A 20,799-nucleotide genomic window follows, 5' to 3' on the forward strand; every position below is an offset into this window, starting at 1 on the left:
AGATTTTGAGGCTGTCGCTTGGCAACTCGGATCTTCAGCTCCCTCCATAAGTTTTCTATGGGATTAAGGTCTGGAGACTGGCTAGGCCACTCCATGACCTTAATGTGCTTCTTTTTGAGCCACTCCTTTGTTGCCTTGGCTGTATGTTTCGGGTCATTGTCGTGCTGGAAGACCCAGCCACGAGCAATTTTTAATGTCCTGGTGGAGGGAAGGAGGTTGTCACTCAGGATTTGACGGTACATGGCTCCATCCATTCTCCCATTGATGCGGGGAAGTAGTCCTGTGCCCTTAGCAGAGAAACACACCCAAAACATAATGTTTCCACCTCCATGTTTGACAGTGGGGACGGTGTTCTTTGGGTCATAGGCAGCATTTCTCTTCCTCCAAACACGGCGAGTTGAGTTAATGCCAAAGAGCTCAATTTTAGTCTGATCTGACCACAGCACCTTCTCCCAATCACTCTCAGAAAAAGCTCAGGAGGCTGAACTCTTAATGGTTGGTAGGGGATCAAATACTTATTTCTCTGTGCACAATGCAAATAAATATATATAATTTTGACAATGTGATTCTCTGTTTTTCTTTTAATATAATCTATCTCTCACTGGTAAAATTAACCTAGCCTAAAAATTCTAGACTGTTCATGAATTTGACAGTTGGTAAACTTACAAAATCAGCAAGGGATCAAATACTTATTTCCTTGTTATAAAGGGGCTTTCCCACCAATTCCATTTTATTTTAGCAATTGTGGAGGTCCAAGTAGTCAGATCTCCATGATCATACATTTATTGTATATCCCATTTATGCACTTTTAGTGTTTAGTGGAAATGGTGGAAATCCTCCTTAATACGTTCAGTAAATAATTACCTTATGCGTCCACGGTTTATTTTTATACATTTTGATATAGTATATGTTGTTAAAACTTCTTAGGGCCTGTTCACATCAGCTTCACCCTTCGAATGATGGGTTCCGCTAGACCTTTCCTTCAAAGGGTTCCGCTAGACCTTTCTGTCGAAGGGTTCCGCTAGACCTTTCCATTGGAGGAACCCATGGACGGAAAAGCAAATGGAAACCATAGCTTCCGTTTCCATTACCATTGATTTCAATGGTAATGCTTCCGTTGTATATGGTTTCCGTTCCATAAGCTTTCCATTTTTTTGTGGAAACAATAGCACAGTTGACTACGCTATTGTTTTCACCCCAAAAAACGGAAACCTCACAGAACGGAGACAAACGGAAACCATTTGCAACGGAAGCATTACCATTGAAATCAATGGTAATGCAAACGGAAGCTATGGTTTCCGTTTGCCTTTCCGTTCATGGGTTCCTCCGACAGAAAGGTAATCTGTAGACTCCTTGACTACATGCAGTGATAGCTTAGACCAGTGTTTCCCAAACTGTGGGTCGCGACCCCCTGGGGGGGTCATGTGAAGGCCTCCGGGGGGTCACGAGCCCCTCACTGATGTCTTGGTTTCAACAGTAACTGCATCTTCAGGACGCAAATACAGTTGAATCCAATGCAGGAGCAAGGAGCTGATGGCTCCAGCATTCACAATGCCATGAGCGCCTCAGCGTAAACCAGCGCAATGTAGTGATGTAATCGCGCCTGTCTGTGTCGAGCCACAGAAGGATCTCCTCCACGGCTGTAGTCAGGCTTTAGCAATGCACAGCAGCAGGATACCTTGAGCCCGCCCATACAATTATCATTGTTATTGATGTTGCCGGGACTTATTTTTCAAATGGAGCTAAGTATCGGCATCTAACTATAAATCATGTTAACATATGTCAGACTAAATGTGGTTAAGTATGGTAGTGGGCGGTCCCAAACAAAAGTCTAGGCAAAAAGTGGGTCCTGGCCTCAGAAACCACTGGCTAAGACAAAGTAGTACAGGAATAATGTAGCTCTTCTTTAAATATTTTTTTTTTTATCATTTTCTTTTATAATTCTAATACCTCGTATACCCAACTTCTAACCCCATGTGCAATTAAGGCTTCGTTCACATCTTCCTCAGGGCTCCGTTCATGGGTTCCATCAGAGCTTTCTGTCAGGAGAACCCATGAACGGAACCCTGACTGAAACAAACGGAAACCATAGGTGTTCCGTTTGTCTCCATTGTGCAAGGGTTCCGTCATTTTGACGGAAGCAATACCGTAGTCTACTATGGTATTGCTTCCGTCAAAACGACGGAACCCTTGCACAACGGAGAAAAACCGGATCCGTCATCATTGAAATTAATGGTGATGCAAACTGCAACCTATGGTTTCCGTTTGTTTCAGTCAGGGTTCCCCTGACGGAAAGCTCAGACAGAACTCCTGAACGGAGCCGTGACGCAGATGTGAATGAAGCCTAACGCATACTCTCGATACACACCCAGACAGGAGAGCAGAGTAACAAGTAAAAATTAAGGTGAAATAAGTATTTATTGTACAAGTAGTAAAATGTATGTGATAACCATTACTAAGTAACTGCTACTGTATGTCATCCATAACTAGTTTATTTTTTTTAATGATTTCATAATTCTCTTTGTATAAAAATCATATATAATCTTGCCTATTCCATTCATTTACACCTGCATACAGTCATTTTTGACTCTGCTTAAACCACAAAAATAAGTGACATGTATAAAAAGATATGCAAAATTAAAAATATGCTGTTGCCTTGGCCACCAAATGGTCTATTCCCCTATACAGTACTCTGACTTCAAAGCTTGTGAAAATGACAGCATCCTTTGTGTCTTATGTACAAAGCACTGCAAGTTCCATATAAAACATAGGTCTACTGTTATGAGAACAGCTTTCAGTGGAAAATATCTTAATACACATCTAGGTAAAAGCCAAACATATTGTATATTCTAATGATTATTACCAAAACTCACAGTTATGTTTTTCAATATCTGAGAATATTGACAAATAGTCAGGAACATAAACTGGAGAGAATACGGCATGTGATTGTTATTCAGAAACATTAAGCAACATGAACTGCGGAGTGATCTTATGTTATATGGAAAATGATGATAAATGAGAGGACGTTTCAGAAGAATCCTAGAGGGCTTCATGCCCACCAGTAAGTTTATGAAACAACTCTTCATTGAGTACTCTGGTGCCACCATCCTTAGCCCGTGTAGACATGAAGATGTAGCCACCTATGTATTCATGGACAACTTTACAAGGTGCGGAAACACAGGTGAAGGCAACATTAATATTCTCAGTGAACTCAATGGATACCTGAAATGCAGACAAATAAGGGAATAATTATTAATAATAATATTAATAATAATAACTAATACAGACGGTTAAAATTGCAAGTAGGTTGTGATACCCCAAATATGTAGGAATAGGGCATAAGCCAGGTAGCTAAAGTGCTTTGAAATGTGCTACTGGTGCCAAACTTTTTGAGTTGTTTCTATTAATGTCTATAAACATTTTTATTATTGCTGCTCCATTAAGAAAGTCACATTGGCTCCTGGATTTGTCTAGTTGGCTTCTAAATCCTACAATTGTCCTTCTCCAATGTAGGATAATATGCAGTTCACCCTTTACCGATATTTCACAGCCACCCGTGTTCCAATACTTCACTGTTACCTGTCTGATATCCCAGTTTACGTTCCACTGCTTCATGTTACTGTACATCCAGGTTTTCACCACATCTCCAACATTCAGGTCTATTCTAATTAAACGGTTGCTGCCAATGCCTAGTATCTCATCCCGACGAGCACCTTTGAACCTGGATTTTTAGCATGAAAGAGATATATAGATGGAAGAGAATGATATTCGTGTCCAGACAAAGGAAAGGTAAACAAAACTGTTTCATATTATTTAAGTAGGTAGGGTGTGGGTGGGATAAGAGGATGCTAGATCATTAGTACAGTACAAAGACTAGTGGTTATAAAAGGCTAGACAAGTTATAGGATGAAAACGACATTATGTGGGATAATACAGAACACCCATTTTGTGTATGACTGCAAAGAATAGTCTGGTAATTGGATGAGAGATAGCTATAGGTGCAGCAAACATCAATTTCTAATTTGTTATTTTGTATTTTAAAGTGGTCACTTGAATATGTAAAAATAGTGTGCCGTTAGCTAATAGGAGCGATCAAAGAATACAATGGACTCATAGTATAGTTATAAGGGCTTATTCAGACGAACGAGTATAAACTTGGAAGTGAAAAATAGCAGTTTTTCACGTCCGAGTTGCACCCAAGTAGGTCCCGTTTTCACTGATCCCTCATAGACTTGAGACTATTGAGGGTTTTGTGAAAACGGACGAAAATAGGACATGTCCTATTTTTTCACGGGCCCTTCACACGCTCCTTTAAAGGTAATGTGTCGCTAGAAAAAATATTTTTTTTTTTTTTTAGTTCAACAATTAGTGTATAGGTGATTAAACATTGTTCTAATTTTTTTAATTTTTTTCACGAGTCAGGAAATATTATAAATTAGATTCTAATTTATAATATTTCCCAGCGCTGGTCACTAGATGGAGCAATTCCCAAAATTGCAGCATTGCATGTGGTAAAGCAACCACATTGCTTTATGCTGCAAAATTTGGGAATACTCACTCGCTCTAATGAGCTCTCAGAATCCCCCCTCCTTTATCCTGGCTAGTGCCGGGAGAAACGAGGGGATTGAACGGTCAAACCTCCTACACTGTGTGTCGCCATTTTTTGAGCTAACACACAGTGTAGTAGGTTAACATACAGTAGTAAACACACACTAAAACACGAACATACATAGAAATAACTTACCTGGTCCTGCCGCCGCCGCTCCCTCCGGTCCGTCCGCTCCGTCTGCTACCTCCGCTCCAAGTGCACAAGTCCGGAAGCCGCGACCGGAAGTAGTAATCTTACTGTCCGGCCGCGACTTCCGGTCCACAGGAAAATGGCGCCGGACGTCGCACAGTTCAACTTGGACTGTGTGGGAGCAGCGCATGCGCCGTTCCCACACAGACGGTGTACAGCATAGTGGATGGAACGGGCCCCGTTCGCATTCACTATGGGACTGTATGTGCCGTATTCCATGTCTGTATGTGTCGTTAATCGACACATACAGAGATGGAAAAAAAAATGGCAGCCCCCATAGGGAAGAAAAAGTGAAAAAATAAAAAAAAGTAAAACACAAACACACAAATAAATAAAAAAAATGTTTAATAAAACACTAAAATCAAATTGATCTAAAAAAAATTTTTTTCGTGACACTGGTCCTTTAAAACAACGGCTGTGTGAACAACCCCATTAAATTGCATGGGTCTGTGTGCTGTCCGTTTTTTTTTTTAACAGACATCACATGAACGTATAATACGCTTGTCTGAATAAGGCTGGGTTCACACGAGCACATTAACGTCCGTAATGGACGGACGTATTTCGGCCGCAAGTACCGGACCGAACTCAGTGCAGCGAGCCGGGCTCCTAGCATCATAGTTATGTACGATGCTAGGAGTCCCTGCCTCTCTGCAGGACAACTGTCCCGTACTGTAATCATGTTTTCAGTACGGGACAGTAGTTCCACGGAGAGGCAGGGACTCCTAGCGTCGTACATAACTACGATGCTAGGAGCCCGGCTCCCTGCACTGAGTTCGGTCCGGGACTTCTGGCCGAAATACGTCCGTCCATTACGGACGTTAATGTGCTCGTGTGAACCCAGCCTTAAAGGAACAGTGTCATCACAAATTATTTTTTTATATGTTAAAGATGTTAGTGCTTTATTAAAAACGTTTATATTCATTTGTGTGTTTGTGTTTTACTTTTTCTTATTTTTACACTTTTTCTTCCCTATGGGGGCTGCCATTTTTTGTTCCATTTCTGTGTGTGTCGATTAACGACACATACAGACATGGAATACGGCAGCCACAGTCCCATAGGGACTGCGAACGGCTCCCGTCCCATTGACTGCAGTGTACGGCGTCTGTGTGGGAACTGCGCATGCGCCGCTCCCACACAGTCCTATTCGAAATTGGCGCCGTCCGGCGCCATTTTCCTGTGGACCGGAAGTCGCGGCCGGACAGTAATATTACTACTTCCGGTCGCGGCTTCCGGATTTCAATGTATGTTCGTGTTTGTGTGTGTTTACTACTGTATGTAAACCTACTACACTGTGGGTTAGCTCAAAAAATGGCGACACACAGTGTAGGAGGTTACACCGTTCAAACCCCTCGTTTATCCCAGCACTAGCCAGGATAAAGGAGGGGGGGATGCTGAGAGCTCACTAGAGCGAGGGCTTTTAACCCAATGTTGCAATGCTGCAATTTTGGGAACAGCTCCATCTAGTGACCAAAAATGGGTAGTATTATAAATTAGAAATAATTTATAATATTTCCTGACTCGTGCAAAAAAAAATAAAAAAATTTGAACAATGTTTAATCACCCACACACTAAATGTTTAATTTTTAAAAAAACAAACATGTTTTTCTGGCAACACATTCCCTTTAAGCGTAAGTCTGGTGCTTTCATGAGAAGTGTGCTACCCCCCACCCTTCTCAGAGTGATGGCTGACAGCTGTTAATCTATACACACAGAAGGCCGTCAATCACCACTGAGAGGGACAGGGAGGGGTGCTTTCCTCATTAATACACCGGACTCTTAACTATGAGTTTACTGTATTCTTTGATTACTCTCATTAGCCAAACGGCACAGTGGAGCAGATTTCTTTTAAATTAAGCCATTTATTAACTGTTTTAGGCACAAGGGGGTTGTGGCTTAGAAAGAAAGGGTGCGTGATCTAGCAGAAAAGTAGCATGGCTTAAAATACAATGCCATGTGGCAATTGTTAGGAAACGCCTGTTCCTTTAACATTTCCATGACTACGGTTCTGGCTTCTGGGCGTGTAAAACAAGTGGTTTGTATATCAAGTGGAGTTACAAAAACCAGATTGACTTACTGTGTTGTGTGTGACAAAGTGGGGGGCCATTGTATGTGATATATGAATTGATTGCTTGCTTGCTAAAAAGTTTGCAAAAGTGACACAATTTAAAACCATTTTTTCTTTGCAGCTTACTTCCTGCTGAGCAGCTGACTAGGGGAGGGGTTAGCTGGTCCCAGATGGTATAAATTAGGCCTCAGTACTCTGTAGAGCCTCCTCTGGTGGGCTTGTAAAACAAGTGGTTTGTATATCAATTGGAGTTACAAAAACCGGAGATAAAAAGAGGGGTTAAAGCCACGATAATTACTCTTCTTTTCTTTTTGCATTAACAACTGTTCGCTGTTTTTTTGTAACTGGGATAATGGCCAGCAAGATTGGAGGTTTTCTTCAGTGCACAGTTTGCCATATGTATGCACGACTGGAGCCTGAGTTCCAGGGTGAATACCTCTGTGGCAGATGTGAGCATGTTGGTCATCTGGAAGCTCGCATTAGAGATCTGGAGGAGCAAAATGCAACACTGAGGGCGATAGACAATCTTGAGCGAAGCATGCTGCTCACGGAGCACACAGTTAGTGGGTTAGAACTGGAGGGTGAAGACATGGGTGAGCAGGATCAGGCAAGTAGCTGGGTTGATGTAGTTAGGGGCAGTAGAAAGGGTTCCAAGAAAAGGAAGGCCAATCCTGTTTCTGACATTCCAAGCAAAATTGCCAAGTTGGGTGATGATGCGAGGGTGTCAGTCTCAGAAATGGCAGCCCTAGTGGATACTGATCTCCCTAACAGCCGGGAGAACAGCCCAGCTAGTAGTCGGTGGGATGGTAATGCAGGTAAGCTGTAATGAAGGGGTAGGGAGACAGACAGGTGAGCCCTAATCTACCCACCACTCAGTCCCTGCCTACTTGCAACGACCCGCCCTAGGCGACAAGGTACAACTGGGCGACGGTCCCTACACTCAATAGGTGCATGACAGACAAACAGACAAGGGTACAAAGAAGCCAGGGAAATGGGGAAGTTGCCCACGGGAACACCGTGAGCAACAAGCGAGGTGAACGAGCCGAGTCAAACCAGGAGATGAGCGAGGTACAAAAACGCAGAGCAGAAGAGTGGTCAGTAACGCCAAGGTCAAAAACAAGCAGAGGGTCAGTAGTTCAAGAAGCTGCAGCAGGGCCAGGAAACCAGCTGTAATGGCAGGGGGTAGGGAGACGGACAAGTGAGCCCTAATCTACCCACCACTCTGTCCCTGCCTACTTGCAACGACCCGCCCTAGGCGACGGGGTACAACTGGGCAGCGGTCCCTGCGCTCAGTAAGTGCACGACAAACACGACAAACATACAAGGAACACAAGCAAGGAAAAGGGGCCGTTGCCCACGGCAACACCGTGAGCAACCAGAGTGGTGAACGAGCCGAGTCAAGCCAGGAGTGTGCGAGGTACAAAACGAAAAGCAGAAGAGTAGTCGGTAAGCCAGTGTCGGTATGGAGCAGGATCAAAAATAGCAGGAGCTGTAGCTGGGCCAGGAACCACAAGGAAAGAAACAAAAGCAATAACAAGCACCGAGGGACAGGAAGTGCAGGCTTAAATAGACCGAGGGCGGGAGCTAGCTGAGTCTGGCCAGGTTACGATAGGCTCTCCCACTCCTAAGCCTGCCAGTCTGAATGGTGGAAGCAGGAGTCAGTCTCAGGGATGTATTCTCAGGTGCTGACTGATTAGTTCTGGGAGTTAACCCCGCTGTGCCTGGCAGATCCTTTACAGTACCCCCCCTTTTATGAGGGGCCACCGGACCCTTTCTAAGTGGACCTGGCTTACTGGGGAAACGCAGGTGGAACCTCCTGACCAATACCCCAGCGTGAACATCCCGGGCGGGTACCCAAGTCCTCTCCTCGGGCCCGTATCCTCTCCAATGGACCAGGTACTGGAGGGAGCCTTGGACCATCTTGCTGTCCACAATCCTGGCCACCTCGAATTCCACCCCCTCCGGGGTGAGGATGGGAACAGGAGGTCTCCTCGAGGGAGCCAAGGACGGGGAGCAGCGTTTGAGGAGGGAGGCATGAAACACGTCGTGTATCCGAAAAGACGGGGGTAACTCCAGCCGGAAGGAGACAGGATTGAGGACCTCAATGACCTTATACGGCCCAATAAACCGGGGAGCAAACTTCTTGGACGGAACCTTGAGACGCAAGTTCCTAGACGACAACCACACCAGATCCCCGACCATAAACAGGGGGTTAGCAGAACGTTTTTTATCAGCCTGAGTTTTTTGTACGCTCTGGGACACCTCTAGGTTTTTCTGAACCTGGGCCCAGACTGTGCACAGTTCCCGATGAACGACCTCTACCTCAGGATTGTTGGAACTACCATGTGAAACGGAGGAGAACCGTGGATTAAACCCAAAATTACAAAAAAAAGGAGAGACCCCTGACGAGTTACTGACCCGGTTATTAAGGGAAAATTCGGCGAGGGGAATGAAAGAGACCCAATCAAATTGACAGTCAGAGACAAAACACCTTAAGTATTGTTCTAGAGACTGATTAGTCCTCTCCGTTTGGCCATTGGTTTCAGGATGGAAGGCAGAGGAGAAGGACAGATCAATCCCCAACTTCATACAGAAGGCTCTCGAAAACAATGAAACAAATTGTACCCCTCTGTCCGAAACAATATTGACAGGGACCCCATGGAGACGCAGGATGTGTTTGACAAACAAGGTAGCCAACGTTTTGGCGTTGGGTAGTTTCTTGAGGGGCACAAAGTGGCACATCTTACTGAAGCGGTCCACCACCACCCACACCACCGACTTGCCTTGGGATGGAGGCAAATCGGTGATAAAATCCATGGAGATATGTGTCCAAGGTCTCTGGGGAATGGGCAACGAACGCAGTAAGCCCGCTGGTCGGGACCTGGGAGTCTTGGACCTAGCACAAACCTCACAAGCGGCGACGTAGGCCTTAACGTCTTTAGGCAACCCAGGCCACCAATAATTTCTGGTAATGAGGTGTTTGGTACCCAGGATGCCTGGATGGCCAGATAGTGCGGAGTCATGATTTTCCCTAAGTACCCTTAGCCGGAATTGCAGGGGAACAAACAGCTTGTTCTCAGGAAGGTTCCCGGGAGCTGCACCTTGATCAGCAGCAATTTCAGAGACTAAATCAGAATCGATCGAGGAAATGATTATACCTGGAGGCAAAATACAAGCAGGATCTTCCTCCGAAGGAGGGCTGGCCATGAAGCTACGCGACAGTGCATCAGCCTTAATATTTTTAGACCCAGCCCTATAGGTAACCAAAAAATTGAATCTGGTAAAAAATAACGCCCATCGAGCTTGTCTCGGGTTTAGCCTCCGGGCAGATTCTAGGAAAACCAGATTCTTGTGGTCGGTAAGGACCGTTACCTGGTGCCTAGCCCCCTCCAGGAAGTGGCGCCACTCTTCAAATGCCCATTTAATGGCTAAGAGTTCGCGGTTGCCAATATCATAGTTACTTTCAGTTGGCGAAAACTTCCTGGAGAAGTAGGCACAGGGGCGGAGATGGGTGAGGGACCTGGTACCCTGGGACAAGACAGCCCCCACTCCCACCTCAGATGCGTCAACTTCCACGATAAATGGCTCCATTTGGTTGGGCTGAACCAGCACCGGGGCCGAGACAAAGCACTTCTTAAGGACCTCAAAAGCCTGGACAGCCTCAGGAGGCCAGTGGAGGAGATCAGCACCTTTGCGAGTGAGGTCCGTAAGGGGCTTAGCGATGACCGAGAAGTTAGCAATAAATCTCCTGTAATAATTAGCAAACCCCAAAAAACACTGTAACGCCTTCAGGGAGGCAGGTTGGACCCATTCCGCCACAGCCTGAACCTTGGCGGGGTCCATGCGGAATTCATGAGGAGTGAGGATTTGACCCAAAAATGGAATCTCCTGTACCCCAAACACACATTTTTCGGTTTTGGCAAACAGTTTATTTTCCCGAAGGACCTGGAGCACCTTCCTGACATGCTCCACGTGGGAGGACCAGTCCTTGGAAAACACCAGTATGTCATCAAGGTACACTACCAGAAAAATCCCCAGGTAATTTCTGAAAATCTCATTTATGAAATTCTGGAAGACCGCAGGGGCATTACACAACCCAAAGGGCATGACGAGGTATTCGAAATGGCCTTCGGGCGTGTTAAACGCAGTCTTCCACTCATCCCCCTCTTTGATGCGAATAAGGTTATACGCCCCCCGTAGATCCAATTTAGAAAACCATTGGGCCCCCTGAACCTGATTAAAGAGATCAGGAATCAAAGGAAGGGGATACTGGTTCCTTACCGTGACCTTATTCAGGCTACGGTAGTCAATGCATGGCCTAAGACCACCATCCTTCTTCCCCACGAAGAAGAAGCCAGCACCTACCGGAGAAGAAGAGGGACGAATGTAACCCTTGGCCAGGGATTCCTGGATATACACTCTCATAGCTTCACGTTCGGGACAAGAAAGATTAAATATCCTACCCTTAGGAAGCTTAGCTCCTGGTACCAATTCGATAGCGCAATCGTATTCTCTATGAGGAGGTAACACTTCGGAGGCCTCCCTAGAGAAAACATCAGCGAAATCCTGAACAAACTCGGGTAGCGTATTCGCCTCCTTAGGGGGAGAAATAGAATTAACAGAAAAACATGACGTACAACATTCATTACCCCATTTGGTTAGCTCCCCAGTATTCCAGTCAAACGTGGGATTATGCAACTGCAACCAGGGAAGACCTAGAACCAAATCGTACGATAATCCCTGCATCAACAGTACAGAGCATTGCTCCAAATGCATGGAGCCAACAAGGAGTTCAAAAACAGGGGTATGCTGTGTAAAATAACCATTAGCAAGAGGAGTGGCGTCGATACCCACTACCGGGACAGGTTTAGGCAAATCAATAAGAGGCATAGCAAGGGACATAGCAAATTCCACAGACATGATATTAGTAGAGGACCCTGAATCCACGAAAGCACTGCCGGTAGCAGACCTACCACCAAAAGAGACCTGAAAGGGAAGCAAGATCTTAGTACGTTTCATATTTACGGGAAATACCTGTGCGCCCAAGTGACCTCCCCGATGATCACTTAGACGCGGAAGTTCTCTGGCTGCAACCTTACGCTTAGGACAGTTGTTCACTTGATGCTTGTCGTCCCCACAGTAGAAGCAGAGACCATTCTTCCTGCGGAATTCTCTACGTTGTTGGGGGGACACGGAGGCCCCGAGTTGCATAGGTATCTCTGAATCTTTCGGGGAGGAACGAAGCAACGGAGCTTCGGGAGGCATCATGGGGGAGTCGGAGGAGAAAACACATAAACGTTCACGTTGTCGTTCCCTGAGACGTCGGTCAAGTCGTATCGCTAAAGCCATAACCTGGTCTAGGGAGTCAGAAGAGGGATAGCTAACTAGCAGGTCTTTCAGGGCATTCGACAGACCCAACCTAAACTGGCACCTTAAGGCAGGGTCATTCCACCGAGAAGCTACGCACCACTTCCGAAAGTCAGAGCAATACTCCTCAACAGGTCTCTTACCCTGACTTAAGGTCACCAGCTGACTCTCGGCAAAGGCAGTCCTGTCGGTCTCGTCATAAATAAGTCCGAGAGCAGAAAAGAAACAATCAACGGAGGAAAGTTCAGGGGCGTCAGGAGCCAAGGAGAAGGCCCACTCTTGGGGCCCTTCCTGGAGCCGGGACATAATTATACCCACCCGCTGGCTCTCAGAACCTGAGGAATGAGGCTTTAAACGAAAGTAAAGCCTACAACTCTCCCGAAAGGAGAGAAAAGTCCTCCGGTCCCCTGAGAACCGGTCGGGCAACTTGAGGTGGGGTTCAAGAGGTGCGGTGAGGGGAACTACCAGGGTAGCATCAGGCTGGTTGACCCTCTGAGCCAGGGCCTGGACCTGTAGGGAGAGACCCTGCATTTGCTGAGCCAGGGTCTCACGGGGATCCATAGTGGTGTCAGGGACCAGGGGTAGACTAGGTATGGGCTTGTTATTATGTAATGGCAGGGGGTAGGGAGACGGACAAGTGAGCCCTAATCTACCCGCCACTCTGTCCCTGCCTACTTGCAACGACCCGCCCTAGGCGACGGGGTACAACTGGGCAGCGGTCCCTGCGCTCAGTAAGTGCACGACAAACACGACAAACATACAAGGAACACAAGCAAGGAAAAGGGGCCGTTGCCCACGGCAACACCGTGAGCAACCAGAGTGGTGAACGAGCCGAGTCAAGCCAGGAGTGTGCGAGGTACAAAACGAAAAGCAGAAGAGTAGTCGGTAAGCCAGGGTCGGTATGGAGCAGGATCAAAAATAGCAGGAGCTGTAGCTGGGCCAGGAACCACAAGGAAAGAAACAAAAGCAATAACAAGCACCGAGGGACAGGAAGTGCAGGCTTAAATAGACCGAGGGCGGGAGCTAGCTGAGTCTGGCCAGGTTACGATAGGCTCTCCCACTCCTAAGCCTGCCAGTCTGAATGGTGGAAGCAGGAGTCAGTCTCAGGGATGTATTCTCAGGTGCTGACTGATTAGTTCTGGGAGTTAACCCCGCTGTGCCTGGCAGATCCTTTACACCAGCAGAGAAGAATCACAAGCAAAGGAGGAACAGGAAAGGCAGGTATAAATAGACAGAGGGCGAGAGCTAGCTCCGTCTGGCCAGGGTGTGATAGGCTCTCCCACTCCTAAGCCTGCCAGCCTGGGTGGTGGAAGATGGAGTCAGTCTCACAGACATAGAAGCAGGTGCAGACTGATTACCTATGGGCGTTGACACAGAAGCTGTGTCTGGCAGATCCTTTACATAAGCCAAGGCAATTGATAGTCGTAGGGGATTCTATAATCAGGAAGACGGATAAAATAATTTGTCGCCAAGCCACCTCAACCGAATGGTTTGCTGTCTCCCTGGTGCCAGGGTTCGGCATGTGGTGGAACGGGTGGACAAATTGCTGGGAGGGGCTGGTGATGATCCAGCTGTTGTGGTCCATGTCGGTACCAATGACAGAATAAATGGTAGGTGGAGGAGCCTTAAGAATAATTTTAAAGAACTAGGCTACAAGCTGAAGGGAAGGACCTCCAAGGTTGTGTTCTAAGAAATACTGCCTGTGCCATGCGCATCACAGAAAAGACAGCGGGAGCTCGGGGAGTTAAATGCATGGCTTAAGTCTTGGTGTAGAGGAGAAGGCTTTGGGTTCCTAGAGCACTGGGCTGACTTTTCATTGGGGTACAAACTGTATTCTGCAGATGATTTGCAGCTAAATGGAAGGGGGTCCGCTGTGCTGGGGGAGAGAATTCTAGCTGTGGTGTTGGAGTATTTAAACTAGGGGTGAGGAGGGAGGTAAATGTATAAAAAAAAGGGGTAGCCAGGTTAGAGAGGGGTCAGACTATATTGGTGGGGGGAGAAAAAGAATGTGGGGAGAGGACTAGACAACAGGATAAGGAGATCCTTTTGTTATAGCAGTGTAAATAAAAATGCCCAAATAATGACAAATCACATTTCTGATAATAAAAGTGAAGAACTGAAAGGCAAGTTAAAGTCTATGTTCACAAATGCCAGAAGTCTAGCAAGCAAAATGGGGGAGCTGGAGGCCTTGGTACTGGAAGAACATATAGATATAGTTGGTGTTGCTGAAACATGGCTGGGCTCTTCACATGACTGGGCTGTAAATCTACAGGGTTTTGCACTGTTTCGGAAAGACAGGACAAATAGGAAAGGCGGTGGTGTATGTCTGTATGTGAGAAGTGATATGAAGGCGAGTGTGAGAGAGACAATAGTGGGTGAATACTGTGAGGAGGTTGAAACCTTGTGGGTGGAACTAGAAAGGGAGGTAAACACTGAAAAAATTACTTTTGGTGTAATCTATAGACCCCCCAATATAACTGAGGAGATGGAAGGTCAGCTATATAAACAGACGGAGCGGGCTGCACAGGCGGGTACTGTAGTGATAATGGGAGATTTTAATTTCCGGGATATTAATTAGTGTCATGGTTCGGCTTCAACTGCAAAGGAGAGACATTTCCTCAACCTGTTGCAGGAAAAATTTATCGGCCAGTTTGTGGAAGACCCGACTAGAGGTGAAGCTCTGTTGGATCTGGTCATTTCTAATAATGCAGATCTTGTTGGGAATGTCAATGTTCGTGAAAACCTTGGTAACAGTGATCACAATATAGTTACATTTTACCTATCCTGTAAAAAACAAACGCAGGCTGGGAGGGCAAAAACATTTAATTTTAAGAAAGCCAATTTCCCCAGGATGAAGGCTGCAATTCAGGATATAGACTGGGAAGAACTAATGTCAAATAATGGGACAAATGATAAATGGGAGATTTTCAAATCTACTTTGGGTAATTATAGTGCAACATTTATTGCTATAGGTATTAAGTATAAACGACTAAAAATAAATCCCACATGGCTTACACCTTCTGTGAAAGGGGCAATACATGACAAAAAAAAGGGCATTTAAAAAATAAAAATCTGAGGGTACATCTGCAGCCTTTGATACATATAAAGAGCTTAATAAAATCTGTAAAAATGTAATAAAATTAGCAAAAATACAAAATGAAAGGCTGGTGGCAAAGGATAGTAAAACAAAACCCCAAAAATTCTTCAAGTACACTACCGTTCAAAAGTTTGAAAACTCACACTTATATTTATCAAATGAGTTGCAAAATGACTAGAAAATATAGTCAAGAAGGTAATCGGGAGAAATTTCACCCCATGCTTCCAGAAGCCCATCCCACAAGTTGGATTGGCTTGATGGGCACTTCTTGCGTACCATACGGTCAAGCTGCTCCCACAACAGCTCTATGGGGTTGAGATTTGGTGACTGCGCTGGCCACTCCATTACTCCAATACCAGCTGCCTGCTTCTTCCCTAAATAGTTCTTGCATAATTTGGAGGTGTGCTTAGGGTTATTGTCCTGTTGTAGGATGAAATTGGCTCCAATCAAGCGCTGTCCACAGGGTATGGCATGGCGTTGCAAAATGGAGTGATAGCCTTCCTTATTCAAAATCCCTTTTACCTTGTACAAATCTCCCACTTTACCAGCACCAAAGCAACCCCAGACCATCATATTACCTCCACCATGCATGACAGATTGTGTCAGGCACTCTTCCAGCATCTTTTCAGTTGTTCTGCGTCTCACAAATGTTCTTCTGTGTGATTCAAACACCTCAAACTTCGATTCGTCTGTCCATAACACTTTTTTCCAATTTTCCTCTGTCTAACGTCTGTGTGCTTTTGCCCATATTAATCTTTTCCTTTCATTAGCCAGTGTCAGATATGGCTTTTTCTTTGCCACTCTGCCCTGAAGGCCAGCATCCCGGAGTCGCCTCTTCACTGTAGACGTTGACACTGGCGTTTTGCGGGTACTATTTAATGAAGCTGCCAGTTGAAGACCTGTGAGGCGTCTATTTCTCAAACTAGAGACTCTAATGTACTTGTCTTGTTGCTCAGCTGTGCAGCGGGACCTCCCACTTCTCTTTCTACTCTGGTTAGAGCCTGTTTATGCTGTCCTCTGAAGGGAGTAGTACACACCGTTGTAGGAAATCTTCAGTTTCTTGGCAATTTCTCGCATGGAGTAGCCTTCATTTCTAAGAACAAGAATAGACTGTCGAGTTTCACATGAAAGCTCTCTTTTTCTAGCCATTTTGAGAGTTTAATCGAACCCACAAATGTAATGCTCCAGATTCTCAACTAGCTCAAAGGAAGGTCAGTTTTATAGCTCCTATAAACAGCAAAACTGTTTACAGCGGTGTTAACATAATTGCACAAGGGTTTTCAAGTGTTTTCTAATCATTCATTAGCCTTCTATCACAGTTAGCAAACACAATGTACCATTAGAACACTGGAGTGATGGTTGCTGGAAATGGGCCTCTATACACCTATGTAGATATTGCATTAAAAACCAGACGTTTGCAGCTAGAATAGTCATTTAGCACATTAACAATGTATAGAGTGTATTTCTGATTAATTTAATGTCATCTTCATTGAAAAAAACTGTGCTTTTCTTGCAAAAATAAGGAAATTTCTAAGTGACCCTAAACTTTTGAACGGTAGTGTATAGAAATGCTAAAAAGCCACGGTCTGAACATGTAGGACCCCTAGATAGTGGTAATGGTGAGTTGGTCACAGGGGATCAAGAGAAGGCAGAGTTACTAAATGGGTTATTTAGCTCTGTATATACAACTGAAGAAAGAGAAGCTGATGTAGCCGGTGCCAGTGCTGTTAATATATCAGTTGATATACTGAATTGGATGAATGTAGATATGGTCCAAGCTAAATTAAATTAAATAAATGTGCACAAGGCCCCGGGACCAGATGGGTTACACCCTAGAATTCTTAAAGAGCGTAGTTCAGTTATTTCTGTCCCCCTTTTCATAATATTCAGAGAATCTCTAGTGACTGGAATAGTGCCAAGGGACTGGCGCAGGGCAAATGTGGTGCCTATTTTCAAAAAGGTCTCTAGGTCTTCCCTGGGTAATTATAGACCCGTAAGCTTAACATCCATCGTGGGGAAAATGTTTGAGGGGCAATTGAGGGACTATATACAGGATTATGTGACAAAAAATAGTATTACAAGTGACAGCCAGCACCGTTTTACTAAGGACAGAAGTTGTCAAACTGACCTAATCTGTTTTTATGAAGAGGTGAGCAGAAGCCTAGACAGAGGGGCCGCTGTGGATATAGTGTTTTTGGACTTTGCAAAGGCATTTGACACTGTCCCCCATAGACGCCTAATGGGTAAATTAAGGACTATAGGTTTAGAAAATATAGTTTGTAATTGGATTGAGAATTGGCTCAAGGACCGTATCCAGAGAGTTGTGGTCAATGATTCCTACTCTGAATGGTCCCCGGTAATAAGTGGTGTACCACAGGGTTCAGTGCTGGAACCACTATTATTCAACTTATTTATTAATGATATAGAGGATGGGATTAATAGCACTATTTCTATTTCTATTTTTGCAGATGACACCAAGCTATGTAATATAGTTCAGTCTATGGAAGATGTTCGTGAATTGCAAGATTTAAACAAACTAAGTGTTTGGGCATCCAGTTGGCAAATTAAGTTTAATTTAGATAAATGTAAAGTTATGCATCTTGGTACCAACAACCTGCATGCATCATATGTCCTAGGGGGAGCTACACTGGCGGATTCACTTGTTGAGAAGGATCTGGGTGTACTTGTAAATCATAAACTAAATAACAGCATGCAGTGTCAATCAGCTGCTTCAAAGGCCAGCAGGATATTGTCGTGTATTAAAAGAGGCATGGACTAGCGGGACAGGGATGTAATATTGCCACTTTACAAAGCATTAGTGAGGCCTCATCTAGAATATGTAGTTCAGTTCAGGGCTCCAGTTCATAGAAAGGATGCCCTGGAGTTGGAAAAAATACAAAGAAGAGCAACGAAGCTAATTAGGGGCATGGAGAATCTAAGTTATGAGGAAAGATTAAAAGAATTAAACCTACTTAGCCTTGAAAAAAGACGACTAAGGGGGGACATGATTAATTTATATAAATATATTAATGGCACATACAAAAAATATGGTGAAATCCTGTTCCATGTAAAACCCCCTCAAAAAACAAGGGGGCATTCCCTCCGTCTGGAGAAAAAAAGGTTCAACCTGCAGAGGCGATAAGCCTTCTTTACTGTAAGAACTGTGAATCTATGGAATAGCCTACCGAAGGAGCTGGTCACAGCAGGTACAGTAGATAGCTTTAAAAAAAGGGTTAGATAATTTCCTAGAACAAAAAAGTATTAGCTCCTATGTGTAGAAATTTTTTCCTTCCCTTTTCCCGTCCCTTGGTTGAACTTGATGGACATGTGTCTTTTTTCAGCCGTACTAACTATGTAACTATGTAACTATGTAACGTTGAGCATATCTCTTTTGTCTGTCCTTCTGCCGGTCAGGTGTGGATTCATATTTAATCCCATCTTCTTCCACCTCTCCCTTGCTTGTGATTCTCCTATCTTCTGGTGTTCTGATAAAGCTCCTGACATTTCCTGCACTTCTGACTTCTGGACCTCATGAATACTGAGCTCGGTTTGTCTCCCGTTTACCCTCTGCTTACCGATTGTTATTATCTGCTCGCGACTTGTTTGACCTTTGCTTTGCCTGATTCAATCTTGCTCTAGTTTTGGACTTTCAGTTAACCCTCTGTAACATCCGTGGTCGCTAACCACGAACTCCTTCCATCCGGTCGACGCCCTTTTCTCCAGAGATGTCTGCACATGCGGCCGTCCTGTTCCACAGTGACCACCAGGGTGCGCTCGCAAGCTCAGTCCAGACTTAAGGAGCCAGAGCGCACACAGGTGTGAGATTGACCTGATTGTTCCCAGAGCACCCTGGACTATAAGAAGGGGTCTGCCCCTTCCTGTATTGCCTGAGCTTTGTTGTCGTTACCCTAGTTTGTCTCTACAAATGGTCTCCTAGTGTCTTCCAGTTCCCAATGTTTCCCGTTCCTGCTACCTATATCCTGTATCCTGTGCTATTCTGGTCAAGTGCCGTATCGAGTTGGAGTCTTGATGTACCATACACCTTGCCTGTCCTGTTACACCACACTTGGTGTCCGCCTGCTGCCAAAGTCCCATCCGAGCCTGCCTTGCTGGTGTCCAAAGCAACCTCAGCTATACCTATACGAACTATAGACTTTGACATGTGTTCTGTTGGCCAGCTGCCATACTGTTAAGGCGGTATGGTTCAGTGGGTCCACATACCCAACATGACACCCTCTGGCTGTCTGGTTTCCAGCTCAGGTTTGCCTGCATTGCACCTCTAATCCAACACAGTACTCTTCTGCTTAGAACCCAGGTTGTCTTAGCAAAGACCATCACACCTTGCGGTTGGCTCTGGTGAACACCTTAGAGTAGCCTTAGACTCTGTCGATTAGACTGGTTATGGATTTGAGGTTGCGTTTTTACGTGCACGCTCTCTCCTGGCAGACTTCAGCAGCCTTTGGAAAAGTGCTCAAACTTGCATTTCCATAACAGCAACATTTTGGTGCAAAAAACAGGTGTAAACTAAGCCAATCAATAGCTAGATGAGCCAAATTTAACATACAGGATACACCACTGTGATAAATTTAGCGTATCTCCTGACTGCCTGGACTAAGCTATCTAAAACTTATACAGTATTAGTAAATCTGCCCCAATATGTTTTTTTGTGTTTTTTTTGTATGCCATTTTGGACTAATAGGAGAGCAGACCTGTCCGCACATAATGCTGGCCTTGGCAGCCTATTCAGGTGAGAATTTTTGTATAAGTGGCGAGCCATGGGGCTAGGGCTGGGAGATTTTGGCCAAAAATAAAATCTAGATTTTTTTAACACTTTGGGCGATTTTCGATTTGAATCTTGATTTTTCTTATTTTTTTCTGTTCAAGAGATAATTTAATACATTTTCTTTTATATAAATAACTTTTTAACATATATTGCTATAGTTATTGTATTTAACTTCACAACTTTTAACCTCAGAAAATACTTTTTTTTATCATAAATACAATTAGAAAAATTTAATTGATTAGAACTTCTGTGTTCCCCGGCAGGGAACAGCTTAACAGAATCTATAATCAATTATATACTGCATGCACTAATATCCAACCTCTGCCCGGCACCACCTCAGCCGGTCTCTGACATTGCAGGCGAGAGCATTGTAAATTGCAGCAGGGCCATGCAGATAGTGCAGAGCGGGCACTCTGGGGCGAGATTACATTATAGTGTCTGAAGTGTGAGCAGGACCAGGTGAAGTACCGGCCCCACCATGGTGTGTTAAATAAATGACATTAAGAACGGATTCACACGACCGTGAAAAAGGGTCCGTGTGTCAGCCGGATTTCCCAGCTCGATCACGGTACATGCGAACGGGACTCCTGGCATCATAGACATTTAGACTACAGCCACACGACGGTGAAAAAAGGTGGCCATTAAAAACTGATCAATTGTCAGTCTTTCATGTCCATTTTGCAACAGTG

The 20,799-nt window shown here is 44.8% G+C and overlaps 1 protein-coding gene across 2 annotated transcripts in view; it reads right to left on the reverse strand.

Moving 5' to 3' along the window:
• Window positions 1–2,421: 2,421 nt before the first annotated feature.
• The window catches only part of FERMT3 (FERM domain containing kindlin 3), a 111,259-nt gene continuing 92,881 nt past the window's right edge, over window positions 2,422–20,799 (reverse strand). For both annotated transcript variants that reach the window (XM_075836838.1, XM_075836839.1), the window contains exons 14-15: window positions 3,580–3,721; window positions 2,422–3,222 (exon numbers count right to left, since the gene is read on the reverse strand). In XM_075836838.1, the coding sequence (XP_075692953.1) occupies window positions 3,040–3,222; window positions 3,580–3,721 (325 nt within the window). In that variant the 3' untranslated portion in view covers window positions 2,422–3,039. The remainder of the gene's footprint in view (window positions 3,223–3,579; window positions 3,722–20,799) is intronic.

This window comes from Rhinoderma darwinii, chromosome 9, assembly GCF_050947455.1.
Source record: "Rhinoderma darwinii isolate aRhiDar2 chromosome 9, aRhiDar2.hap1, whole genome shotgun sequence".
In the NCBI taxonomy this organism is placed as follows: domain Eukaryota; kingdom Metazoa; phylum Chordata; class Amphibia; order Anura; family Rhinodermatidae; genus Rhinoderma; species Rhinoderma darwinii.